Below are 22,894 nucleotides of genomic sequence, written 5' to 3' on the forward strand. Positions count from 1 at the left end.
GTATGTCTAGAATGAGTCTAGACAACCATCTGTCCAGGTTCGATGTGAATTCTTTTATATTTTTATTATTTTATATATTTTTTCAAAATAATAATATAAATAGCATGATATTTTATTAAAAAAAACAATATACAAACTTACTAAAAAGCACATCTAGAATGAACCTAGACAATGCAAATGTATCTAGACAACCATTTGTCCAAGTTCATTTTTATGTGAAAAAAGTACATTTTTTATTAAATTATATATTTTGAGTTTTTTTTTTAAATTTCATTTATGTTTACCATGTGTCATGCTTAAAGGTTGCCACGTGTTATTGTTGGATTTTGTATAGTACCTAGAAAAATAAATCCTTACTAAAATATAAAATTGTAAACAGTAGTGAATAGGTTCGAATCCAAAGAGGCTAATGATATTCTTATTCTTTAATAAAACAAGTAAAATAAAAATAAGGGGGCCTTTTAAATTAAAAAAAATCAAAATGAGATTGCAAAATAAAGTTAAAAAAGAGCAATGTGATAAAAGTCTAGCTAAAGGTAAAATCTTTGTTTGATTTACTAGTTTTTTTTTTGTGTCTGTGAATTACAATAATAGAGTAAAACCCGAACAACCAACGCGACTCAAATCCAAACCACACTTGGGGTGGTGAACACCCTTGACCATCAGGCCATCACATAGGGTTTTGTTTGATTTACTAGTTTGATCATTAATACAAAGATAATTTCAATGTTCTTTGAAAAATTAGTTATAGTTATTGACGTCATAGCTAACAAGTCTCTCCTTACCTTGTTGATAACCCAGAGGAATCTTGTTGAAGTTATTCCTCTTATTAATAAATAATCTTATAACTTTCCGCTTATGATTTAACTTATCGATAGCATTAAGAACGTGAGAAACCTAATTTTAATCAACAAACACACACAAGCAGAATTAATTTAGATTAGATTGCTTGTCCACATGTACGTTATACTCAATCATGCTATTCGTCGCAAATATTAGAATCAATTAAATAATTACGGATTTAACAATTGACAAGACAAATATTCTAAGCAATTAAATACAGTACCAATATTAAAAAAATATGAATATTTGTAATTAAAACAGAAGGCATGCAAATGCTAAAGATCAAAAAACAAATAAAGAGCAATTAAATTTCACAAATTTTTAGAATCAAAATATCGAAATCCCTTAAAGAAGACTTTAGAAACTTATGGAGAAAGGCAAACACAAGAATAAAATAATACTAAATTGAATATCTCTAAATATTAATTTAATAATTTTTATTTATAGGAAAAAATCACGTAATATATAAAATACAAAAGTGTCATTAATTAAACAAAGCAGAATTTTTCTAGATTTCTTAGAAAGTTTTCGCATCAAACTTCCAAGCTATTTTTAGACGTCTTTTCAATATTTTTTGAACTCCAGACAAAATAACTGACTAGAATTTTTAATTTCCTTCAAAACGATAAATTATGGATCTAGAATCATTTTCTTTAGCTCAAGTCATGACCAAAATATTGAAGTAGTGCCAATTGAAGGTTCAATCTCAAAAAAAATATCAAAAATAAACTTCAAGTTGACTTTCTCTAGTTATTCACCTAAACCTTAAAAAATAAAATGAGTAAAGACTTAAATAACACAATTTAAATGGAAAATTATTGCAAATAAACTGACATTTATGAACTTATCGCATGGGCTATTAATGCCTCAACAAAAATTAATGATGTTAGTGTGAATTTATGAATCAAATATAATGAAATTCAAATTTAAATATCAATTAGGAAAAAATACCACAAATAAACAAATTTAGAGAGCAAAATATATATTATTATTTTTTATAATTAGCATTGGGGCAGATTATTTGAATGATGTATGGAATCTACAAAACATCCGTGAAATTTTTATCTAAAAATGTATCCAACTTAATATTAAGAAATTAAAGCTTAAAAATTCATGAAATTGGTGCCACCTATACTCATGGGTCAGGCTATTCGCTCAGATTCGAAAGTCTGTTCGAAATTTAGGAGGATTTGAGAAAAGTTATTAAGTCCGAAAAAATGGGCTTGGACAAAAAGATTAGATCTATTTAAAATATGAGTCGGGCTCGAGTTTGAACATTCAACGATCGAAATCGGCCCGATTCATTTTTAAGTTTATAATATTTAATATTATGTTATTTTTATATATTATGTAGTTTAGAACATATTAAAAAAATAAACTTGTACTAAATTTATAGTACTACTCTAATATAAACATTAAAATAATGGTAATAATTATATAAAACTTTCAATAAATAAAAAATAAAAAATAAAAAATAAAATTATTAAATATTAAAATAAAATAAAATAAAAAACTTTTAGAAAAAAATTTAAAAATCATATAGGAAGGCTTAAAATGGACTTGAATTAATCTTTTATAAATATAGGTAGATTTAGAAAAAAATTTTAAATCTATATTTCTAGACCAAATTAAAAAATTATAAAATATGTTAATATTATATTTAGACCCAACTCGAACTTTACCTATAAACACCTCAGGTACATCACACGTAATTATACACTAACTCTATGCCTATATTTTAGTGTCAAAATTGATTCCTCGAGCAATAAATAAAATTACATAAAACAGATTATTCGGCTCACCTTTTTGAGTGGGACAAAACATTTGATATTTAATTCAAGTAAATTAAAAATTAAGGCACATTACTTGTCCCATCAATTTAACTTTCTAATTTTTATATTTTCAATTATTGAATGAAATGATTTTCAATTGAAAAAAGTTCTTAAATGAGGTCCTATAATCAAATCAATAATTATTATACATTAAAGTTTCTGTACATGGAAAAACAGAAAGGCACATGCATCGATGCTCCATCCAATTTGGTTATTTAAAAACTAATGAAGTTGGAAATTGAATCTACTGCTTTTAGTTTAAAATTATTTATATTAACAACAATACTCATATTAATTGAGATAAGATTCAAATAATATTCTAAAGCATGCTTCAACCACCATCACGTAATGTAGAATTTGTATGCTTGTTTTGATATAAAAAAAAGTTGAGATGGCAAGTGATTGGATAAATTGGCTTACATTCAACAATTGCACAATTGCCTTTGATATGATGAGATCTAACTATCTTGAAATCTAAGCTTCATATTTAAAATACAAAAAAAAATTATTAACTAATTAATTATACACTCTATTTAAAACAACTCTCTAAAATATATGAAACAGTAGTTATAAGATTAGAAGAGGAGATTTTATATATATAAACAATGTTGTCTTGAAAATTTTAATAAAAACTTGACTAATCTAGATTTGATTTTCGAAAAGAAATTCCCATTAAATTAAGTAGAAATTGACAAATTCCAATTATTGTAACCACCTTTTGATTTCAAACCTGTCTATTACATCATTTGCTTGCGGATTAGCTTTTGGCATTCCAATTAAAAAGTCCTTTCACGGCTCACTTGTCAATAAAATAAAAGGTCAAATAATTAATTAATTTCCGTTTTAATCATTAAATTTAAAAAAAAATTACAAAATAGTTATTAAATTATTCAAAAACTTTTACTTTTAACTCACTCAACCATTAAAATTGTTGCATAGCAATTTTCTTTGTTCACTCCATTTGCACCAATCAAAAGCTTTTCTTCCACTTTTTTTTATAGTTCAGTTTTTTCTTCATGAAATATCCTTGAACGTCACGAATTTGTAAATTAAAATCCAAACAACTTTTTTCTCTAGTTTCCAACACTGATCACTAAATCGACTTGGTTCTAAGTATGTTCTTCTATTCGTTATTGGGTATTGGCCCACTATACCGATTGTTGAATCATCATTTGGAGCTCATTAGCTAGACTTTTTTTTAAATTAATAGTCTAGTGATTAAATAAATTTTTTTGGGATAATTTAGTGACTTGAATGAAAACTTTCGAATAATTTAGTGACCACTTTTTAACTTTTTGAAGTTTAGTAACTAAAACGTAAACTCAATAATAGTTTAGTGATCTTAAATGTAATTTACCTTAAAATAAAACAAGGCATAATGAAATATTCAACATAATTGTAAGTAGAGGTGTTCATGAGCCTAACCAAGCTTAAACATGATATTAACACACTTCATGTTTGTCCCAGCATGGCCCGACCTGAAACATCAACCTAAATTTTTGTCCAATCTTGTCCATATTTGTAAATAGCTAACTTAAGCTCATTTTAATCCCATCCATATTGTTTAAAAAAAATAAAAATATATACTGATATTATTTTTAATTCAATATTTAATATTTAATAATTAATATATTTTTATTTATGAAAATTTTATATAGTGGTATTAATATTTTTTTAATATTTATATTATAGTAGTAAAATATTACTATAGATTTAATTTTTATGTGTTATAAAATACTTTTGAGAGTATTTAATCAAACACCTTGTGGATATTGTATTCTTGTGTATTTTCTATTCTTTCATTACTTTTTTGTTTTTGAGTTGCTTTCACTCTATTTTTAGTGTCTTAGCGAATTTTTATCGAGAATTAGTTAAGTTAATTTAAATGAATTTAAGCTTAATAAATCGTCTAACCTCACACGGATTGCTAGACAAAAAATTTAGTCCCGTGACACTAAACATTGCTGAACAAAAACCCATCCAAACGAGAGAGAAAGGAGGCATAACATGAAGTTGCTCAAGGCATTCCAAATCGATAGATCCACTGGTATCCGTTATCAGCATCGGATCCATTGGAAAGAACTGCCGGAACAACAAACCATGGTGGGGTTATTATTGTGAGAGGAGAGAAACAAGGAAAATTCAATTACCACGAATCTTATTAAAAAATTAAGATCTGTTTTTATATTTATTAATTAGCGTTAGCGTAGAGTAGTTGCAAAATGTAATCGAATCTAGAAAAGATTTTGTGAATGATTTATCCACAAAAATGTATTCAACCCAATGTTAAGAAATTAAAGCTTACAAATTGGGTACCATATTACATAATTACCCTCTAACCCTATGCCTATATTTTAGTATTATCAAATCAAACTTTTAAGGTCAATAAGTAATTAAGAATAGAGCTACATGTCCCACCACCATCTTTTTTCTTCTAATTTTTATATTTTATTGTAAGCCATACTTATTGGACAAATACAAATATAAGTATTTTCAATTCAAAGTAAATGAAAATAGATCTTAAATAATTTCCTATAATCAAATCAATAACTATATATACAAAAAATAAAAAAAAATATCATATCATCAAATATTTATGTAGTATAAATATCTTAATAAAATATGTATGGATAATTCATGTATTACATTGAACATTTTCAAAATATAAGTAACTAATGTAAAATTATTCCAAAAATAAATCAAACATGGAAACATGCATCTAAAATATGTACATAAAAGTTCTTGTATATGAAAATCAGAAAGGCAGATGGATAGATGCTTCATCTAACTTGGTTATTTAAACAGTTAACAAAATTGGAAAAATGGTGAGGGAAAGTATGGAAGAAGGGTTGTTAACAAGCAGGTATCAACTACCACCAAATGAAACAAAACCAACAAGCAATGGCGCCGACGGTGACAGTCTTGCCGACAACCTTAACATGCCATCTCAGCCGGCAGCTTCGTCGTTAACACCTGTTCTTGTCTTTAGTACGTTTGTTGCTGTCTGTGGCTCTTTCAGCTATGGATGTTCTGTAAGTTCTTCAGTACTTCCTTCTCTTCCGAACCCTTTTCTCTTATTCTGCTTCTTCTTCTTCTTCTTGTTCCAGGTTTTTTAATCGGAAAGTAAAGTGGTTTCATCCATGATCAATATTTTAATAATTACACGTTTAAATTTAATAATATGTGCAAATATTTATATTATTTGGTAATTACTGATAATGATCTAACTTTGCATGAACCCAGCTTGGTTATTCATCACCAGCGGAGACAGGGATCATGGAAGACTTGGACCTCTCCTTGGCAGAAGTTAGTACACCCCAATCTTTTTCCATTCATTTCCTTTATTATTATTATTATTATTTACAACAGAAAAAATCATATATTCAATAAGCTTCCACTTACTTAAAGCACAAGAAAGCTCTAGTTGGGTTTATGTACCTATCTTACTCGAATCAACGTGAGTGACAAATACGGGTATACTTTTTTTTTTTCCTTCTAAGTTTAGCCTATCTTTGTCACCCAATTGCAGTACTCTGTTTTCGGTTCAATAATGACAATTGGAGGAATGGTAGGAGCAATTCTAAGTGGGAAGATAACAGATCTTATCGGTAGGAAACGTGTAAGTTCTTTTTTCTTCTTTTGGTTAAGCCTTTACACCTTCCAAAGATCTAATAATCATATAAGAGTTAAAGTTAAATTCCTGTTGAATAATGGCTCATCCCTCTTAACTAATGTGTTCATGTACCGTGAGAAACAGACAATGTGGTTCTCTGATGTCTTCTGCACTGTTGGGTGGCTAGCAATAGCATTTGCAAAGGTTAACTTCTAGCTTGAATCATTTACTGGCTATTGTAACTCCATATACACCAATCTGTAAGATTTTAAATGGTTATTGTTCAACTCTTGTTGTAAGAATGCTTTGTGGCTGGATATTGGAAGGCTGTTGATCGGACTCGGAGTCTCTATTTTCTGTTATGTGGTAAATATACTAAGGTTTACACTTCACATTTCATCAACTTAAATCAGCTTTTATGTAACTTACTATTGAGATACATGTATATATAGTAGCTGAACTTTCCATATCAAATAGGTACCTGTTTATGTAGCTGAAATAGCACCTAAAAGTTACCGGGGTTCCTTTGCATCATCAAACCAGGTAAAATATACTAAACCCATAACTGACATTGTGATTTTTCAACTCATCATTAGTTAGATACGAGTTTTCCCAATGGTGCAGTTGATGACTTCTTCTGGATTTGCAATTATGTTTTTCGTTGGATCCTTCATTTCGTGGCGCACCCTGACTATGATCGGTATATACTTTGATTTTTTTTATTAACTTAAAGCTAAAGGTAGTGTTATGTTATTTATGTATTATCCATTCTATTTCCTTCAGGTACTATTCCCTGTGTAGTACAGATAATAGGCTTGTTTTTCATTCCAGAGTCCCCTAGATGGCTGGTATGTCTAACTCAGTAGTATGGCCAATCATAGGATGCTTTTTAAGTCCATAACATGTGGTCGAGAAAATGCAACATATGACCGGCTTTTGCAGGCAAAATGTGGTCGAGAAAAAGAGTTTGAAGCATCCTTGAAGCGTCTTAGGGGAGAGAACTCAGATATTTCTGAAGAAGCTGCTGAGATCAGAGTATCATTTTAGCTTCATATCTTGTTATCTTCTAAAGATTGTGAACACTTGTTTCCTCATGATAACAAGAAACGCTATGTGCTTACGTTTCTCTTGTAGGATTATATAGCTACTCTTGAGCAACAAACAGAAGCAAGCTTCCTTGAATTGTTCCAAAGGAGATATGCCGATGCACTCATTGTGAGCCGAAAATAACATTAGCTTAATAATCTGTACTCACCATTTATGACTTGCCTGATCACTTACATACGGCTTCTTGGAATTTGCAGGTTGGAGTTGGGCTAATGCTATTGCAACAACTAGGAGGAAATAGTGCTGTGGCATATTATACTAGCAGCATATTCAAAGAATCTGGTAAATTATTTTTGTTGTCAATACAAGTTTAATACCTGGTAGTGGTGGGAGAAAAGAAAGATGAAAACAGTCTTGTTTGCAACAGGTATATCAGGTAGCCTTGGCCTTCAAGTTTTAGCTGTTATACAGGTACCTTCATGGCTGCGTTTCCAACTTGTAATGAATGTCAAATTGTGTTCCAAGCATTTCCGAATTCCGAGACATGTTGATTATATTGTTTCTTTTTGCAGATTCCAGTAGCAACTCTAGGTTTGCTTTTAATGGATAGATCCGGTAGACGACCACTTCTTTTGGTTAGTATTTTAAACAATTCATTTTAAGATTGTAAAAATGCTGAACAAACCAAGTTAAAAAGAATAGTATTTTAATCCAATTTTTTGGCAGGTTTCTGCAAGTGGATTGTGTTTCTCCTACTTTCTCCAGGGACTGGCATTCTGCTTTAAGGTATAACAGAATTTAGCTATTTTCTTCAAGAGATTGACAATGGAATTTCTTGTTTAATGCTTTCAAATTCTTATGTTTTTCCCCTGAAAACTTTGATGTTATTTTACAATCAGGAACTCCCCAATTTGAAGGCTCTTACTCCACCTCTAGTACTTAGCTGTACTTTGGTACTTCAGTTTGTCCTACAATCTTCTGCTTTACACTTATTGAACTATTGTACATATTGAACCAAACTACATGTATAAACTGATCAATACTGCACAAACAGATTGGTGCTACAGCTTTCACAATAGGGTTGGGAGGAATACCATGGATTATAATGTCAGAGGTATGTGCCAATTCTGAGATAAAAAGCTTCATCATTGCTTACATATCAAGTTTTCTTCAATAGCTGGAGACAAGAGATTCATTTGACTAAAACATGGTCCATATTCTTTGTCAGATATTTCCTATAAATGTTAAAGCTCAAGCTGGAAGCCTGGTGACTTTAGTCAATTGGTCCACTGCTTGGATAATGACTTACAGTTTCAATTTTATGATGGATTGGAGCTTAGCAGGTCACCCTCCATATCTCTCCTTCTCTAAGTGAGTAAATTAACATATAAATTTTCAGAACTAAAATGTATGAGCAAATATCACTGCAGGAACATTTTTCTTTTTCTCGGGAATCTCAGGCTTAACTGTCCTATTCGTGGCCAAGTTAGTCCCAGAGACGAAGGAGAGAACACTGGAGGAAATACAAGCATCCATCACTCACTCATTTTCTGTAATATAAGATTTAATCTTGGCATGGCCATGACTGCATGCACCAATAGGTATAAACAGTATGCATATGGCTTACTTTCATTCTTATTTTACAAGTGATCATTTCCAAGGAGGAGCAATGCTGCTGAACCCTTTTCCATTTCAGCATATTGGGCTTAAAAGACCCTACATTTGTATTTGTATACTGTGAACTTGTATAGTATTGTGACATTCAATTTTCTTTATATATTTACTGTTGGAATTTAGTTTTAGTTCATTTGGGCAATGCCAACTGAATTTGGCATTTTCTTTTGCAGGCAGCTCAGATCATAAGAGTAATTGTACTCATTTGGATAGACTTTTATGAATATCCAAATGTATAGCTTTTTAGGCTTTCTGAACTGTAGCCATAAATTCATATGAACTATTGAACATCATTTCCTCAATGCCAGCAAAGCCCTAAATCCCTTTTTTTTTGTGGTGTTGGAAAAATCTCAACCATTTAACATTATGAAATTATTATTTGTTGTATACGCTTGTCAAAATTATTTATTATTTGGTGCATAAGCTCTGTATCCATATGGGTGCAAAGAGGTATAGAAGGGATGTTGTATATAATGATAAAAAAGACACAAAATAATACGTTTTGCCTCCGGTATGACACTTAGATGCAAACCGTGATTGGTGAAAATTTGGCCTTGTAGGGAAACACATATGTGTTCATACAAGGAGGGGAGTTAGAAGGATATGGAGGTGATGTTGTTATATAGCTCAGATGAGCGGATATGAAGATACAAGAAAATTTGATTCTTGGGGAATCGGGATTAGAAGCTAATACAATGAAGGGTGTACGTGGAAAAATAATCCATGTGATTTTGCATGTTGCATGATAACATGAGCAGTAAGCCTATCTGTCATAAATGGTAGTCCACATAAGTGGCGTATTCAAGGAGCGAATGTGCCTGTAACTATCATAAATGAGTTTAGAAACCAGAGTCGTTCGCCAATAGTCTGAGTATGATTTTGGTATCATCCGCCAATTGATCCACAGAACAGAGTAAAGTATCTGCCAACTATCATGAACTAGTCGGATTTCTTTTCCTTATTGTTTGATAGTAACCATGGTGGGATTGTTATTCCTAGGAACTTACTAAGTTCTCACGAACTTACTGTCGAAACCATTTTTATATTTGAAAAATAGGGATCGACTTTTTAAAATAGAAATGGAAGTCGCCACCGATCTTTTATTAAGGTGTGACTGGTTCACCATTAAAAAAATGAATTTGGTCCACGAAATTTCGAGAAAATAGATTCGGGAGTCGATTACGTACGAGGAAGGGTTAGCACCCTCGTACGCCCAAAATTGGTACCGAATTAATTGTTTGATGTCTTAATGTCAAAACTTTGAAAAGATTTTAAAATACGATCCTTGATGAGAAAACTTGAACAAACTAGATTGAATGATAAGACGCACTTATTTCGAAGAAATAAATTATCACACCCAGTGAGTTAGAGTGTTACAATTCTATCTTCGAAATTAAATGTGTACCTTTTTTATGAGAATCATAAGTTAAAAGAAGGTTACTTGATTATTTAAGTTAATCGAGAAATCAGAATCCAGTAAGTTAGGGTTCAATTTCTCGAAATTCTTAAACCTCAAATATTGCCTTTATTTTAAAATCGAGATAACTAAATGTCATATCCAGTAAGTTAGGATCCGACATCTTGAAATCTACAAAGTTTTATTTTGAAATTATACGGTTTTAACAAAATAAGCATTTAGTTATTTAAATTCATCGAGAAGAATTGAAGCCCAGTAAGTTAGGGCACAATTATCTCGAGAACTATGACAACCAGGCTTTTTTGAAAATTATGAAATAGAATGATTGTAGTGCTTTGATAAAACACAATTTTTACATGATTAAATAGTGATGCATAATGTAAAAGACACAATTCGCAATCTAAATACATATTGAGGAATAATAAACAAAGGATGAATTCAAACACAAATGGCTACAACAATTTTTTTTATCATATTATGCAAATATCAATCCTAATTGTCCAATATCAAATGAATTAAATACAACAACATTTATTAATAATCACATTTTTAAGCTAAAATATTTACACATAAACTTAAAATGGACTTGATACAAAATAATAACAATATGGAATAATAATATGTAAAATAAATTGGAAACAAGTAACACATTTATTAATTTGCCTTAAATAACACATATAAAATGACCATGTAAAAGTCCTAATTCATGTATGATTTTTTTTTAAAAAAAGTAATCACTTAAATAGGTTTTGAAAGAAATAGATTATATATAAATAAAATTAACTTAAAATACATATATAGATATAAAAATACTTGAAATTTATAATCATAATAATATCAAACATCAAAACAATAATATATATTTTTTAGAAAGAACAATTTAATAATATATTTAATGGCATTTTAAAAATATTATATTAAAGAATTTAAATTATAACACAAAATAAGTCATTAACATATGTACAAAGTATATCAAATCATTATAAGATATCTATATATATTAAAAGATGATGAAACATATAGTGATATGGAATTTAAAAAAAATAAAAATAAGTTTTAAAACAATGTTAATAAACTCAAAATATGTTAATAATAATTTTAAATAACAATATGTTGTATCTTAAAATTATAATAATATATAAAAAGTTTGAAAACAATGTTAATCCTAATATTTAAAATTTATTATAAATTACAAAACATTAATATTTATAAAATTAAACAAAACATTACGATTGATAAGTAATAAAAATAAAATTAAAAGAAACAATAATTAAATCGAAGAAGGAAGAAGGAAGACAGAGGAAAGAATATTTATGTATATGCTTATATGTGTGTAAATAGCAAAACAAAGGAAAGAAGGAAGAGCAATCGGAAAAGAAGAAAAAAAAAGAACCCAATCGATAAAGGAAAAAGAAAACCTTCTCTTGTGTATTGATTTCGTTTTTTTGATACAGTATGCGTGTCCCCCCTCGAAACAATACAGAAATGGGGTTTTATAGCCCCGAAAATACATACATTTCCCTTCTATTTTTTCTATTTTTTCTTTTCTGTTGCTATTTTGTTATTTTTCTTTTTCTCTTTCTGTTTGCTGCTGGTTTGTTGTGCAGGTACGGGTACGGAGGTGCGCGGGCGTGCATGTACGGAGGCTGTGCGTGAAGAGGCAGGCGCGCGTGGGAGGAGCGTACATGTGTGTTGGCATCGGCGGCTGAAGGGGAGTTGGAAACCTTAGGGTTTTCTGTTTCCTGAAACGTAGTGGGCTAGGGGTATTTGGGCTATTTGGGTTTAATATTCTGGGCCAATGTAAATGGACTATTTTTGGATTGTTATTAATTTTTGTTTGGTTTATATTTTCATTATAACATTGGGTTTATTTGCTAAGGGAACCCGGGCAAAAATGGGTATTACACTTACCCAATTTCTTCTTCCTTTCAGGTTCTCAAGTTAAGCGTGATGATCGAAGGGATACATCCAAATCTGTGTCTATTTTTTAGCCTTCTTATTTTCGGGGTTTCATATATTTGATGGGGGTGTTAGGTCAAATGTTAGAAACCGCCATTTGAAATTCTCAATCTGTATTGAACGTTATTTTGAACACATCGAATGTTGAATGAAAGCCTTGACGGCATAATGTTATTATGATTAATTGATGTTAGTCACCAAGGGTCAAATTTGCACATCTTAACCCTTAAAGTGTGATGAGTTTTTATTCTAAAATAGTGCTTCCAAATAAACATAGTTTTAAAATAAAGGAATACCGCTCTAGGAAAGGGGGGCATCTGCCAAAATGGATAATGATCTTTTCTCTAAAGAAAAATAAATAGGTGTGTAACACCTTAAACCCGATCTGAGGAACTAGATTCGAATCTGGTGTGTTACCAGTTTAATACAGATGTAACTTAATTCTACTTATACAAATTACGGTTGATTACACTACTATAAAAATTCATCATAAAATACATAAGTGTAAACAATTATGAATTACAATTATAATACATAGACAACTTAATTACAACTATAACTAAATTGATGTCTTGGTTTAATATAGTTATCCTAGGTTAAGGATTTCTATGTATCAGACCAGGCTCGATCGTGCCAACAAAGCTTACTCTGTATGTATAATAATCTGATACGCCGCTTCTTTGGTGTAGCCTAGACATCATTCCTTCAAGAATAGTCTCATTTTCAACCTAACATAAAGTATAACCCATATAAGTTCAAAAGAATTTAGTAAGAAAAACACTAATTACCTAAATCGTATTTGCACACCGCATCTGGTAATTCAAATAACCATTTTATTGTTCTTATCCTTCAACTTGTCTCAGGCGAATACTTTTCTAGAATTCCATTCTTCATACACTATAGATGTCATACCTTACCTTGAGATCATGTCTTACCCATCAACATCTTCGATACATCACTTACGTTCTTCGTTCTAAAATTTCATGATTCCTTATCCATTTCATTTCTAGAGGTCTATACAGACAAAACATTGTTATTCTTGTATACATAACTTTAAGTCATCATTTCATTGAAATTCATGAATGATCACATACATAGATGACAAAATACCTCATTCAATTATACAGTTTGAATCTTCTTTGAGAATACCCATTTACCTCTCTTTATCTTCTTAATTCATTATTCACAATTGAATCATAATATTGTACGATACTTTACTGTGGCCCATAGAAACACTGTGCCTTATTGAACTTATTGATTACTTTTACGAACCATACTGAACGCATTAAAACCATTTAATACAAAATTTGCTACTGCAAGACTTACCCTTACATACCAAAAGTGTTTCCTTTCAGAGTTAGTCATGAATACCATTCATTCCGAGTGCCCTACTATAGCATCTTCTTCAGAGTCCGCCATGAATACTGTTCCTTCAGAATGCGCCACAGAGGCATTTCATTCAGATTGTCGCCACAAAGGCTATCATTTTAGAGATTTCCATAAAGGATAATTTTTTTATTATCGCCAAAAAGGTTATTCCTTCAAAGTTCGCCACGAGGGCAGTATTTAAGAGTGTGCCATGAAGGCATCCTTAACGAAATATGCCACAATGAAATTTCTTATCCTAATGTGTTTACGATATGGATTTGCCTAAACTCGCGTTATGTGAGGTTTGCCTATCATCGTCTTGGGACACATAGAAAACCCTATTAGGTAGTCACCTTCCTTTAGTTTCTTTTTCAGAGGATGTCATAACCATGAGCTTTTTTCTTTTCAGAGATCGTGTTTAAAATCCCGATGAACCCCTTTTGATTCCACGACAGTAAACAGACACAAACTTACTTGACAAACCCTTTATATATATTGACACTGTTCAAGACTTAACATACATTTCATCTCACACATTCTAGAAGTACCTAAACAGTCATACTTCAACATCAGAATGTTTATTACATACTTAACTTGTCAGATTCCATACGAACTATACATGCAAAACTCATCAAACATTCATACAATAGAATAATCATCATACTATATGTTCCAAGTTTCAGTTTTGGTAATTCAAACACTATTTACAAAAACATCTCGAATGCACAGTATATATAAAAGAGTTGACTTAAAGACTCAACTGACAACCACGGATGGCAACTTGAAATAAACTTTATAACCTAGTTTCAGTTAGGGATTGTACCAGCCACTGCCTTATAAAATAGAAGAACACCATCAAAACTCATTCAAATAAACTTTATAATCATCTCTAACCCAGATAACCCACATACAAATCCTTACTTCTTTATCTTACGGTCATGCACTCTTACAAGCCTAATCTTTCATAACACATAGAGTGATAAAACTTGCCTTAACATAGAGATTCACTGATGAAATCCAGGACTTTATCTTCAGCTTAAAGAAATACCTTTTGCTCCTCAAGTCTTAGATAACAATATTCTAGAAGAAAGAAAAAGAGAACTCTTTCCTTATCCAAACTTGAATATCTATTAATATAATCTAAGTCCCTATTAGAACTTGAAAAATGTCACATCTTTACTGAATTGCCTTATCCAAAAGTCTACAACTTTCGAGAAACTTACTTGAGTATCCCTTTACCTTTTAACTATTCTGGTTCATATTCAGTTGGTTATTAACCAACTTACCTTGCGACTTAACTTGCACAATACCACGATTAAATGTGCACTATACTTTTGATGTGAACCCATACTTTCAATACCTTTCTACTTGGTTGCTATCTTATTCCAATGGACATAGTGTTTTCATTAACTGAAACACATAACTGTATCCGTCCACTCTAAACGCCAAAAGATGCACTCGGGCTAATATCACTCTGCCAGCCATAGTATTTTAGGACTATACGCTAAACCTTATATTCGCCAAAATCGGGGCATTATAAGGTGTGTTTTCTAATCGGGTCAACCGGGTGACGCTCCATACTAAAATTCGACGACCGGGTCGGGTGTGGGGTGTTACAAGTTTAGTTGATATTAGAGCTTTGATTTAGCTAATTCTCGAAAACCAATATCGGTTAGAAACCCCATAATACAAATTACCTAAATTTGGTTAGATTTCTCATAATATTACTAACAAAATTTGTGCATAATGTAGCAAAGAAAGAAGAACATCTGTGAGCTAGGGATGATGAGGGTGAGGAGGAAATACAAAGTAATACTCATCCATAGGTGAGCAGCCCTACACCATCTTTGAGCAATGGAATATTAGGAACTGAGGCTCAATATGCTTTAATTGAAATGAAAGCGCAATGGTTTGACCATTACATAGGAGTTGCTTTAACCTCATCTCATATACACTGTGATGAGTTGGTGAGACAATAGAATATGGTAAGGACAATAGAGGTTGCACAACTAACATACCCTGTAGCTCTAGCTCTAACAGTACATGTGTCTAAAGAGGACCTAGTGGAGACCATCCGTAAACTGGGTGCCGAAGAGTTTCGAAGAAATAAAGAGGATGATTCAGTTGCAGTAGAAAACTGGCTTTCTCGAATTTGTCGGGTAGTTAAAAAGATGCAGTGTTCCCTAGCAGAGAGTTTAAGATGCGCCACCGCTCTGTTGGAAGATGAGGCATATTGGTGATGGACCACAGTATCTAGCATGGTCCCAAGAGATCAGGTGAATTGAGACTTTTCCTAAATAAGTTTCAGAAAAAGTTCATTAACTCTTTGTTGAACAAATGAAAAATGACTTTTTGGAACTCAAACATGGGAAATGACAATGTTTGAGTATGAGAATGAGTTTATTAGGCTAAGCAAGTACGTTAAGGATTTGGCGCCAGATGAGGAAGGCCTGCGCATTAGGTTTGAAGGAGGATTGAATGAGGGATTGAGGGTACTGATGTCTGCTCTCGAGATCATAAACTTTGTACTCTTTCCTATTAAGGCCCAAAGAATAGAATTATCCATTCAAGAAAGAAATAAGGCCAATGATAGGGAAAGGAGCAAGCGCGTAGCTCCGGCGTGGTGTCTAATGTTAGGTTCAAAAGACCCAGAGATGTTAAAGGGTATTATGTTGCCCCAGTTAGAGAATCATAAATTGTGGTTTTCCAAAGAGAAAAGAGTGTACACCAAGTGACATCTATGGCCAGTACGGGAAGATCCCAGAAAGAAAATTTCCATCTGTAACAGTTGCGGAAAGAACCATACTAGCGTATGTTGGAGGGTCATCGGGGGATGTTTTAGTTTTGGAGCCTATGACCATTTTAAGAGGGATTTCCTTGTAAGAGTAGAAGGAAATGCAGAGCAATCTGTGTAGGTGGTTAGAGAGCCCCAACCAGAAGTGAAATCGGGGACGGTGGTTAAATCAGGGTCGGTCCAGGGAACTCCAAGAAGAAATACAACCAGACCTAATCGGAAAGCTTCAACCAGTGTGTATGTCATGTAGGAAAAAGAGGATGCCAAAGCTCCCGACATTATTACAGATGACTTTTTTTTATTTGACATCTACATACATATATTGATAGACCCTAGGTCTACCCATTCTTATATTTGTGATAAGTTTATGAGCGGGCGGAGTCTTAGAGTAGTCCCTACAGAGGTTAGTATGTTAGTCACCAACCTTCTAGGTCAGACTTCTGTAGTAAATAAAGTGGAAAAAGACTGTTCGCTAAGCTATGGCAGACATGTATTTCTGGCGAATTTGATGCTTTTGGTTTTCATGAGTTCGACGCCATATTGGGAATGGATTGGCTGACGAGGCATAGTGCTGTGGTTGAGTGCAAGTACTGAGGGGTATGGTTAATATCCGCATCTCTTCATAGGTACGAAATTCCATGGACAAAATTTATTTTTAGGGTGAGGGAGTTGTCATACCCTGGTTTGGTGAATGAGATCAGTTCAGGTGACTACGTAGGCAAATACCGCCTAAGTTGCGAGACTTAGACTGTATAAATTCAGTAGCTTTGTGGCGGAGTGCTACAAAGAACTTTGCCAATACTGCGGAGTATTAGACCGAGTGATAGCAAGATTATAGTTAGGGCGAGGACCTTATTAGGTGGACTTTCCCACTAGTAAGATCACCACCCATGTTTTAGTGTCGTTACTTAAGTAAGTACGATGACTTGTTATAGAAAATTTTAATTTTTCGTTGTGCAACAAAATCAATTTCTAAACCAAAATTTTCTAACATATTGTTTCTGCTTATTTGGTTGAATTTTCTTATAAATGATACTATAACTTAGGTCATTTGAAATATAGAAAATTAAATGAAATGCATAAGCTAGATTTAATTTCTATTTTTAATAATTATATGGATAAATACAATACATGCATGAGACTAAAATTATCTAAAATCCTTTCCTTATGGTTAAAAGTAAAACAAAAATACTTGATTTGATATATAGCTATCTATGTGACATTCAAAGCACTCCTCTATTGGGAGGAAAGAAATATTTGGTCTTATTTATGATGATTATTAACTATGCATATTTGTTAGTTCAAAGGATAAAGAGTTTGATAGATTTAAAGGTTACGAATATGAAGTTGAGCTTCAATGTAAATCATTATAAAGTGTTTTAAATAAGATGAGGATAAAAATACTATAACCTAAGTTATTTTGAATCCACCAAATTTATTTATCAAGTTTCAACTCCATACACACCATAATAAAATGGTGTATAACACCTTTATTGAAAAAAGTTCATCTCTTATGCATAATGAAAGAAAGGGAAATCAAATCTTAATTCATATGAAACCCTAGACTCGAATTCAAGTTCAAAGGAGAGAACTGAATTCTAAGATGAAAGAATGGGAAGATATTTATAGCAAACCCTTGAATTAAATTTGAAAAAAAAAAATCAACGATAATAAGTAGTAAAATAATTAAGAAATAAAATTATTAAAACAAGAAATAAATTAGGTTAGAAAAGAAGTGAAGAATTCTTGTAGAAGTAGGATTTGAGCAACGTTGCTAGAAACACAAGGAAGGGACAGTTCTTTTCAACGAAGAAGCTTCAAATTTTCTGCTTTGCACAAGTAAGGAGCTGAGTTTGAGGGATCAAATTTCCAGAATTCTCAAGAACTAATTTTGATTCAGAGAACGCAAGATAACCTTTTGGTTAAGAGTTCTTCCTCTAAGAAGAAATTCGACCGATTAGATAGGCTAATTAAGAGTCTTGGCCGAATGACCCTTAGAGTTCTTGTACAAGCCAACTAGCGAAATTAAAATAAGTACTAATAGCAGAATTTAACCTATTTCTTTAGCAGGCAGCTGTTCATTGAATGATTGTACTTAATCTTGAACTTACAAATATCCAAATATTATAGATTTTAGCTTTTTGAACATTGTATTACAGATTAGCCGCAAATTCATAAGAACTAATGAATTAAGGAAAGAGAGAGTATGACTCAGTCAGCTTGAAAACAAATAAAAAAAGGAAACTGATAGGAATCCAGGAGGATTTTATTTATAAAGATAAAGACAAACAACTGCATATGTCAACGTGCATGAAAAATAGACACAATTGAACAAATATCTCATTTCACGTGGGGACCCCTTAGATCCAATTGATTACTCTACCATATTTTTCAAACTGAAATTAGTTTCTTGTCCTTTTGTTCTTTATACCACTTTCAATCTTACTACTATACTCTGTAGCTTAATCTTCAATACGGTTTCTTGTTTGAATTTCATTGGAGATGAATAGAGCAAAATTAGAAGTAGGAGAACTTTCAAGTTCTTTGATACATAAAGAGAAGCCTCGGGATGGAGTTGTACATGGTTTTTCGGGTGAAGAACAAGATGGAATTAAAACTACTTCTGCAACAACCATGGTTGTTCTCAGCACCTCTGTTGCAGTTTGTGGATCTTATGTTTTTGGGACTGCTGTAAGTATATTCTTTTCACCAATGAAACCTGCTAAGTAAAAGGTTTCCCTCTTCCTGCTTGGCCATGAATTTTGATTACACAGTGCCTAGATTGTTGTTTATTCATCTGTTGAAAAGCAATGAGACTTAAGAAAGTTGGGTTTTATGCAGATACACCTCTGGTAATAATTCTGTCATTTGTTTAACAAAAGATGAACTAATATACTATGATTGATTTTCCAGATTGGATATTCATCTCCTGCTCAGACAGGAATCACAGATGACCTAGGTCTCTCTGTGGCTGAGGTAAAACTGTTTCCTTTGTGTCAATTACTAACATATTCTTCCATATTTAATTGCTTGATTTTGTTTACACACAAAAAGGGTATAATTTGTACAGTATTTATGGCCTTATAATTTTGTTTCAAATACCTTATGCCAGCTTAAGCAACTGAGCAGCAGGATCATCATGACTTTCCTATTATTGCCTCTTTCTGAAACTTCCCTTTTTCCTGCTTTGGTCATTGCAGTATTCCTTTTTCGGTTCAATATTGACGATTGGAGCTATGATAGGTGCAGTAATGAGTGGGAGACTAGCAGATTACATTGGTCGAAAACGTGTAAGATTTTCTAGGACATATGATCATATCCTTAATCCTAATTCCAAACAGTTCTTCATGTCTTTGGCTTTCTTCAATGTTGGTTAATGTGTGATGCAGACGATGGGTTTCTCGGAGATATTCTGCATAATAGGATGGCTTCTGATACTATTCTCCAAGGTGTTTTCATTCCTAATTTTATTATACTCTGCCTTTTTTCATCTGTACCTTGTATGGTCTCAAATCATAGTGCTAAATGCTAACTGCTTGTGAAAAGGCTGCTTTGTGGCTTGACTTTGGACGAATGCTGGTAGGATATGGGATGGGCCTCCTTTCCTATGTGGTAAGCTATGAACATATAACAATTGTACTTGACTAGCCATTCATATGTTTGAAGAAAAATACCTGATCTTGTTCACCGTAGGTTCCTGTATATATTGCTGAAGTTACACCCAAGGATATTCGAGGAGGATTTACATCAGTCCATCAGGTAACTGCTATGCACCATTAAAGTAATTCAATATGTTCTTGTGCTTATGTACCTGATGACAATCAATTCTGCAGCTGATGATTTGTTGTGGCGTGTCGATAACTTACCTCATAGGCGCGTTTGCCACCTGGCGCACTTTGGCTCTAATAGGTAACTATCAGATTTTAGTGCTACATTGCAATTTAAAGGATTCTCTAATGGTTTCTTCCATGTGACATGATTTCAGGAACTATTCCATGTCTTATGCAGCTTCTGGGTCTATTCTTTATCCCTGAGTCACCAAGATGGCAGGTAATTTTAAGGTAGTAGTCTAGATTCTGTAAGTTATTTAAATTAGGAAAATAATACAAAAACTCAAAAATGTGGTGCATGCTACTAAATGATAACATTTCTTCTGAAATTATGCCTCAGAGTAAATCCAAGCATTTACAAACACATTGATATGGTGAATACAACTATTTGCAGGCAAAGATAGGTAAATGGAAAGAGTGTGAAGCTTCCCTGCAGTGCCTAAGGGGAAACAATGCTGATATTTCTAATGAAGCAAGTGAGATAAAAGTAAGTTATTAGCTTTCAGTGCATGCAAGTTTTGGTTTCATTCCTTTGGATTTGTACCACATGTGCCCCTATAACTGCATGTTTTGACTATACAAAACGGGAAAGAAACGGTTTAAGCTTTTCTAATTTTTTCTTTTGCAGGATTACACAGAACAACTTCAACGGCTTTCGGAATCTAGCGTGTTCGATTTGTTCCAGAAGGACTATGCTTGGTCCCTCATTGTAAGAATTAAAGCCAATCCTAGGTGCGTCATTGTTTCTTGCTATGAGTTTTTCCTTTTAACTTATAACTAAACTGATTAAGGTCGGAGTTGGCCTAATGGTACTGCAACAATTCGGTGGAGTCAATGGCATTGCATTTTATGCTAGTTCTATTTTCATATCAGCTGGTATGTTAAGAATATTTTCATGTTCTGAAACAATAGAAGAACTATATAGGAAGTTCATACTTGATAAAATCTTTATCTTTAATTCTTTGTGACAGGATTTTCTGGTAGTGTTGGAATGATAGCAATGGTTGTGGTTCAGGTCAGCTCTCATGGCTTGCACCATAAACAGATTTCAAATCATTTGGATTAATGCTTTTCTTAATGATCAGAATAATCTTCTATAGGTTCCAATGACGACATTGGGAGTACTATTGCTCGATAAATCCGGACGAAGACCACTTCTATTGGTACAGAAGCCTAGAAATGTATCTTCTATATGAATTTCATCTATATGTAACGTTAAGGAATTGTTCCTGCTGAAATATCTACAGGTGTCTGCAGCTGGAACATGCTTGGGTTGCTTCCTTGTTGGATTGCCATTTCTCTTGCAGGTTCAGCCAGATTTATTGATCTAAAATTTCAATCTATATTCTTTTCCAGAAAATATTAAGCTATATCACACACAGGACCTTCAACAATGGAAGGAAGTCACTCCTATTTTATCACTTGTTGGTGTACTGGTAAATCCAATGAGTCAGTTTTTTTAGGCAGTACTTTTCATGAATTAAATCATCATCATGTTGATATGTTCGACTCACTGTAGGTATACACGGGCTCGTTTTCGTTAGGCATGGGAGGAATACCTTGGGTTATAATGTCTGAGGTAAGTTTACCCTGATTATCCAAATTCTGCAGCCTTCAGTGTTATTTTTAACTTTAAGCTTTACTGAGAAAGAGTTCCAATTTCAGATATTTCCCATAAATATGAAAGGTTCAGCTGGAAGCCTTGTGACATTGGTTAGCTGGTTAGGCTCTTGGATTATTTCCTTTGCATTTAACTTCCTCATGAAATGGAGCTCAACAGGTACACTGTTGCATTTGACTTTGTCATGTCCACCATATAATTTTCACTACAAATTTATCAAACTTTAACCCTTCTTTTTTTTTCCCTACGTTACACTGTCTTTCTTCATCCAGGAACATTCTTCATATTTGCTACCATATGTGGCTTAACTGTTCTATTTGTAGCTAAGCTGGTACCGGAGACCAAGGGACGGACGCTAGAAGAAATACAAGCATCGATGAATCCAGTTTCCTTGGAACGATGAGTACCATGTGCTCCTTAACAATCAATAAATCTGTCATTGAGCAATTCATGTACAATATTCGAAGTCCTAACTTCAGTGCCATGTTAGAATTCATGAATTCAAAGTTACCAAGGCTATACTTTGGTACATATGTTTCACCTGATTATTGGATCCAGTTCTTCTCCTGTAGTAGTCTCAATCCACTGAGTTATTGCTCGACCAGAACAGAGTTCTATTCCTTATAGTTCAACGAAATGGGGGAAGTTAAATATTTGAAACAACCACAATCGTTGAAGATAAGTGAGAGTCAATAACTAGGTTGGCAATGGTTGAACAGTCATTGAAGCACCTTTTTTATAACCATATACACTATGACCATGTAACAGTCGGGGAATTAAACTTACCATCATCTAGCATGAATCTTCAAGTAGCCTATTAGATGATTACTTTTCTGTTGACTGAAAATAGAAATGATAATACAGTTTGTACAGGGTTGTTTTGTGGAGAGAAGAAA

The 22,894-nt window shown here is 32.6% G+C and overlaps 2 protein-coding genes across 5 annotated transcripts; both read left to right on the forward strand.

Moving 5' to 3' along the window:
* Positions 1 to 5,367: 5,367 nt before the first annotated feature.
* Positions 5,368 to 9,137, forward strand: LOC107939626 (sugar transporter ERD6-like 5). The gene is made up of 18 exons (XM_016872976.2): positions 5,368 to 5,707; positions 5,919 to 5,981; positions 6,205 to 6,294; positions 6,433 to 6,492; positions 6,589 to 6,654; positions 6,766 to 6,831; positions 6,913 to 6,988; positions 7,072 to 7,136; positions 7,231 to 7,323; positions 7,423 to 7,503; positions 7,593 to 7,677; positions 7,763 to 7,806; positions 7,908 to 7,970; positions 8,062 to 8,121; positions 8,235 to 8,288; positions 8,390 to 8,449; positions 8,564 to 8,678; positions 8,766 to 9,137. Exons 1-18 carry the CDS (start codon positions 5,498 to 5,500, stop codon positions 8,894 to 8,896), a joined length of 1,482 nt encoding a protein of 493 aa, XP_016728465.1. The 5' UTR covers positions 5,368 to 5,497; the 3' UTR covers positions 8,897 to 9,137.
* Positions 9,138 to 18,938: 9,801 nt separating this feature from the next.
* On the forward strand, positions 18,939 to 22,783 carry LOC107939627 (sugar transporter ERD6-like 5). Of its 4 annotated transcripts, none has more exons than XM_016872979.2 (18): positions 18,943 to 19,238; positions 19,461 to 19,523; positions 19,748 to 19,837; positions 19,937 to 19,996; positions 20,094 to 20,159; positions 20,241 to 20,306; positions 20,381 to 20,456; positions 20,533 to 20,597; positions 20,772 to 20,864; positions 21,006 to 21,086; positions 21,169 to 21,253; positions 21,349 to 21,392; positions 21,478 to 21,540; positions 21,625 to 21,684; positions 21,760 to 21,813; positions 21,897 to 21,956; positions 22,043 to 22,157; positions 22,322 to 22,783. In XM_016872979.2, exons 1-18 carry the CDS (start codon positions 19,050 to 19,052, stop codon positions 22,399 to 22,401), a joined length of 1,410 nt encoding a protein of 469 aa, XP_016728468.2. In that variant the 5' UTR covers positions 18,943 to 19,049; the 3' UTR covers positions 22,402 to 22,783. The 4 variants fall into 4 exon arrangements, with proteins under 4 accessions (XP_040960579.1, XP_016728468.2, XP_016728469.2 ...); XM_016872978.2 differs by having other exon boundaries at positions 18,947 to 19,238; positions 22,271 to 22,783; XM_041104645.1 differs by lacking the exon at positions 21,760 to 21,813 and having other exon boundaries at positions 18,939 to 19,238.
* The last annotated feature ends 111 nt before the right edge of the window (positions 22,784 to 22,894 follow it).

This window comes from Gossypium hirsutum, chromosome D11, assembly GCF_007990345.1.
Source record: "Gossypium hirsutum isolate 1008001.06 chromosome D11, Gossypium_hirsutum_v2.1, whole genome shotgun sequence".
Lineage (NCBI taxonomy): Eukaryota > Viridiplantae > Streptophyta > Magnoliopsida > Malvales > Malvaceae > Gossypium > Gossypium hirsutum.

Excerpts from the sequence above, each read along its gene's own strand:
- LOC107939627 (XM_016872978.2), top strand. The coding sequence starts at position 19,050 with ATGAATAGAGCAAAATTAGAAGTAGGAGAACTTTCAAGTTCTTTGATA. Across the intron at positions 19,997-20,093 it reads TTCTGATACTATTCTCCAAG|GCTGCTTTGTGGCTTGACTT; the intron begins GTGTTTTCATTC and ends GCTTGTGAAAAG. Across the intron at positions 21,814-21,896 it reads TATCACTTGTTGGTGTACTG|GTATACACGGGCTCGTTTTC; the intron begins GTAAATCCAATG and ends GACTCACTGTAG.
- LOC107939626 (XM_016872976.2), top strand. The coding sequence starts at position 5,498 with ATGGTGAGGGAAAGTATGGAAGAAGGGTTGTTAACAAGCAGGTATCAA. Across the intron at positions 7,324-7,422 it reads AAGAAGCTGCTGAGATCAGA|GATTATATAGCTACTCTTGA; the intron begins GTATCATTTTAG and ends TTTCTCTTGTAG. Across the intron at positions 7,971-8,061 it reads GTAGACGACCACTTCTTTTG|GTTTCTGCAAGTGGATTGTG; the intron begins GTTAGTATTTTA and ends ATTTTTTGGCAG.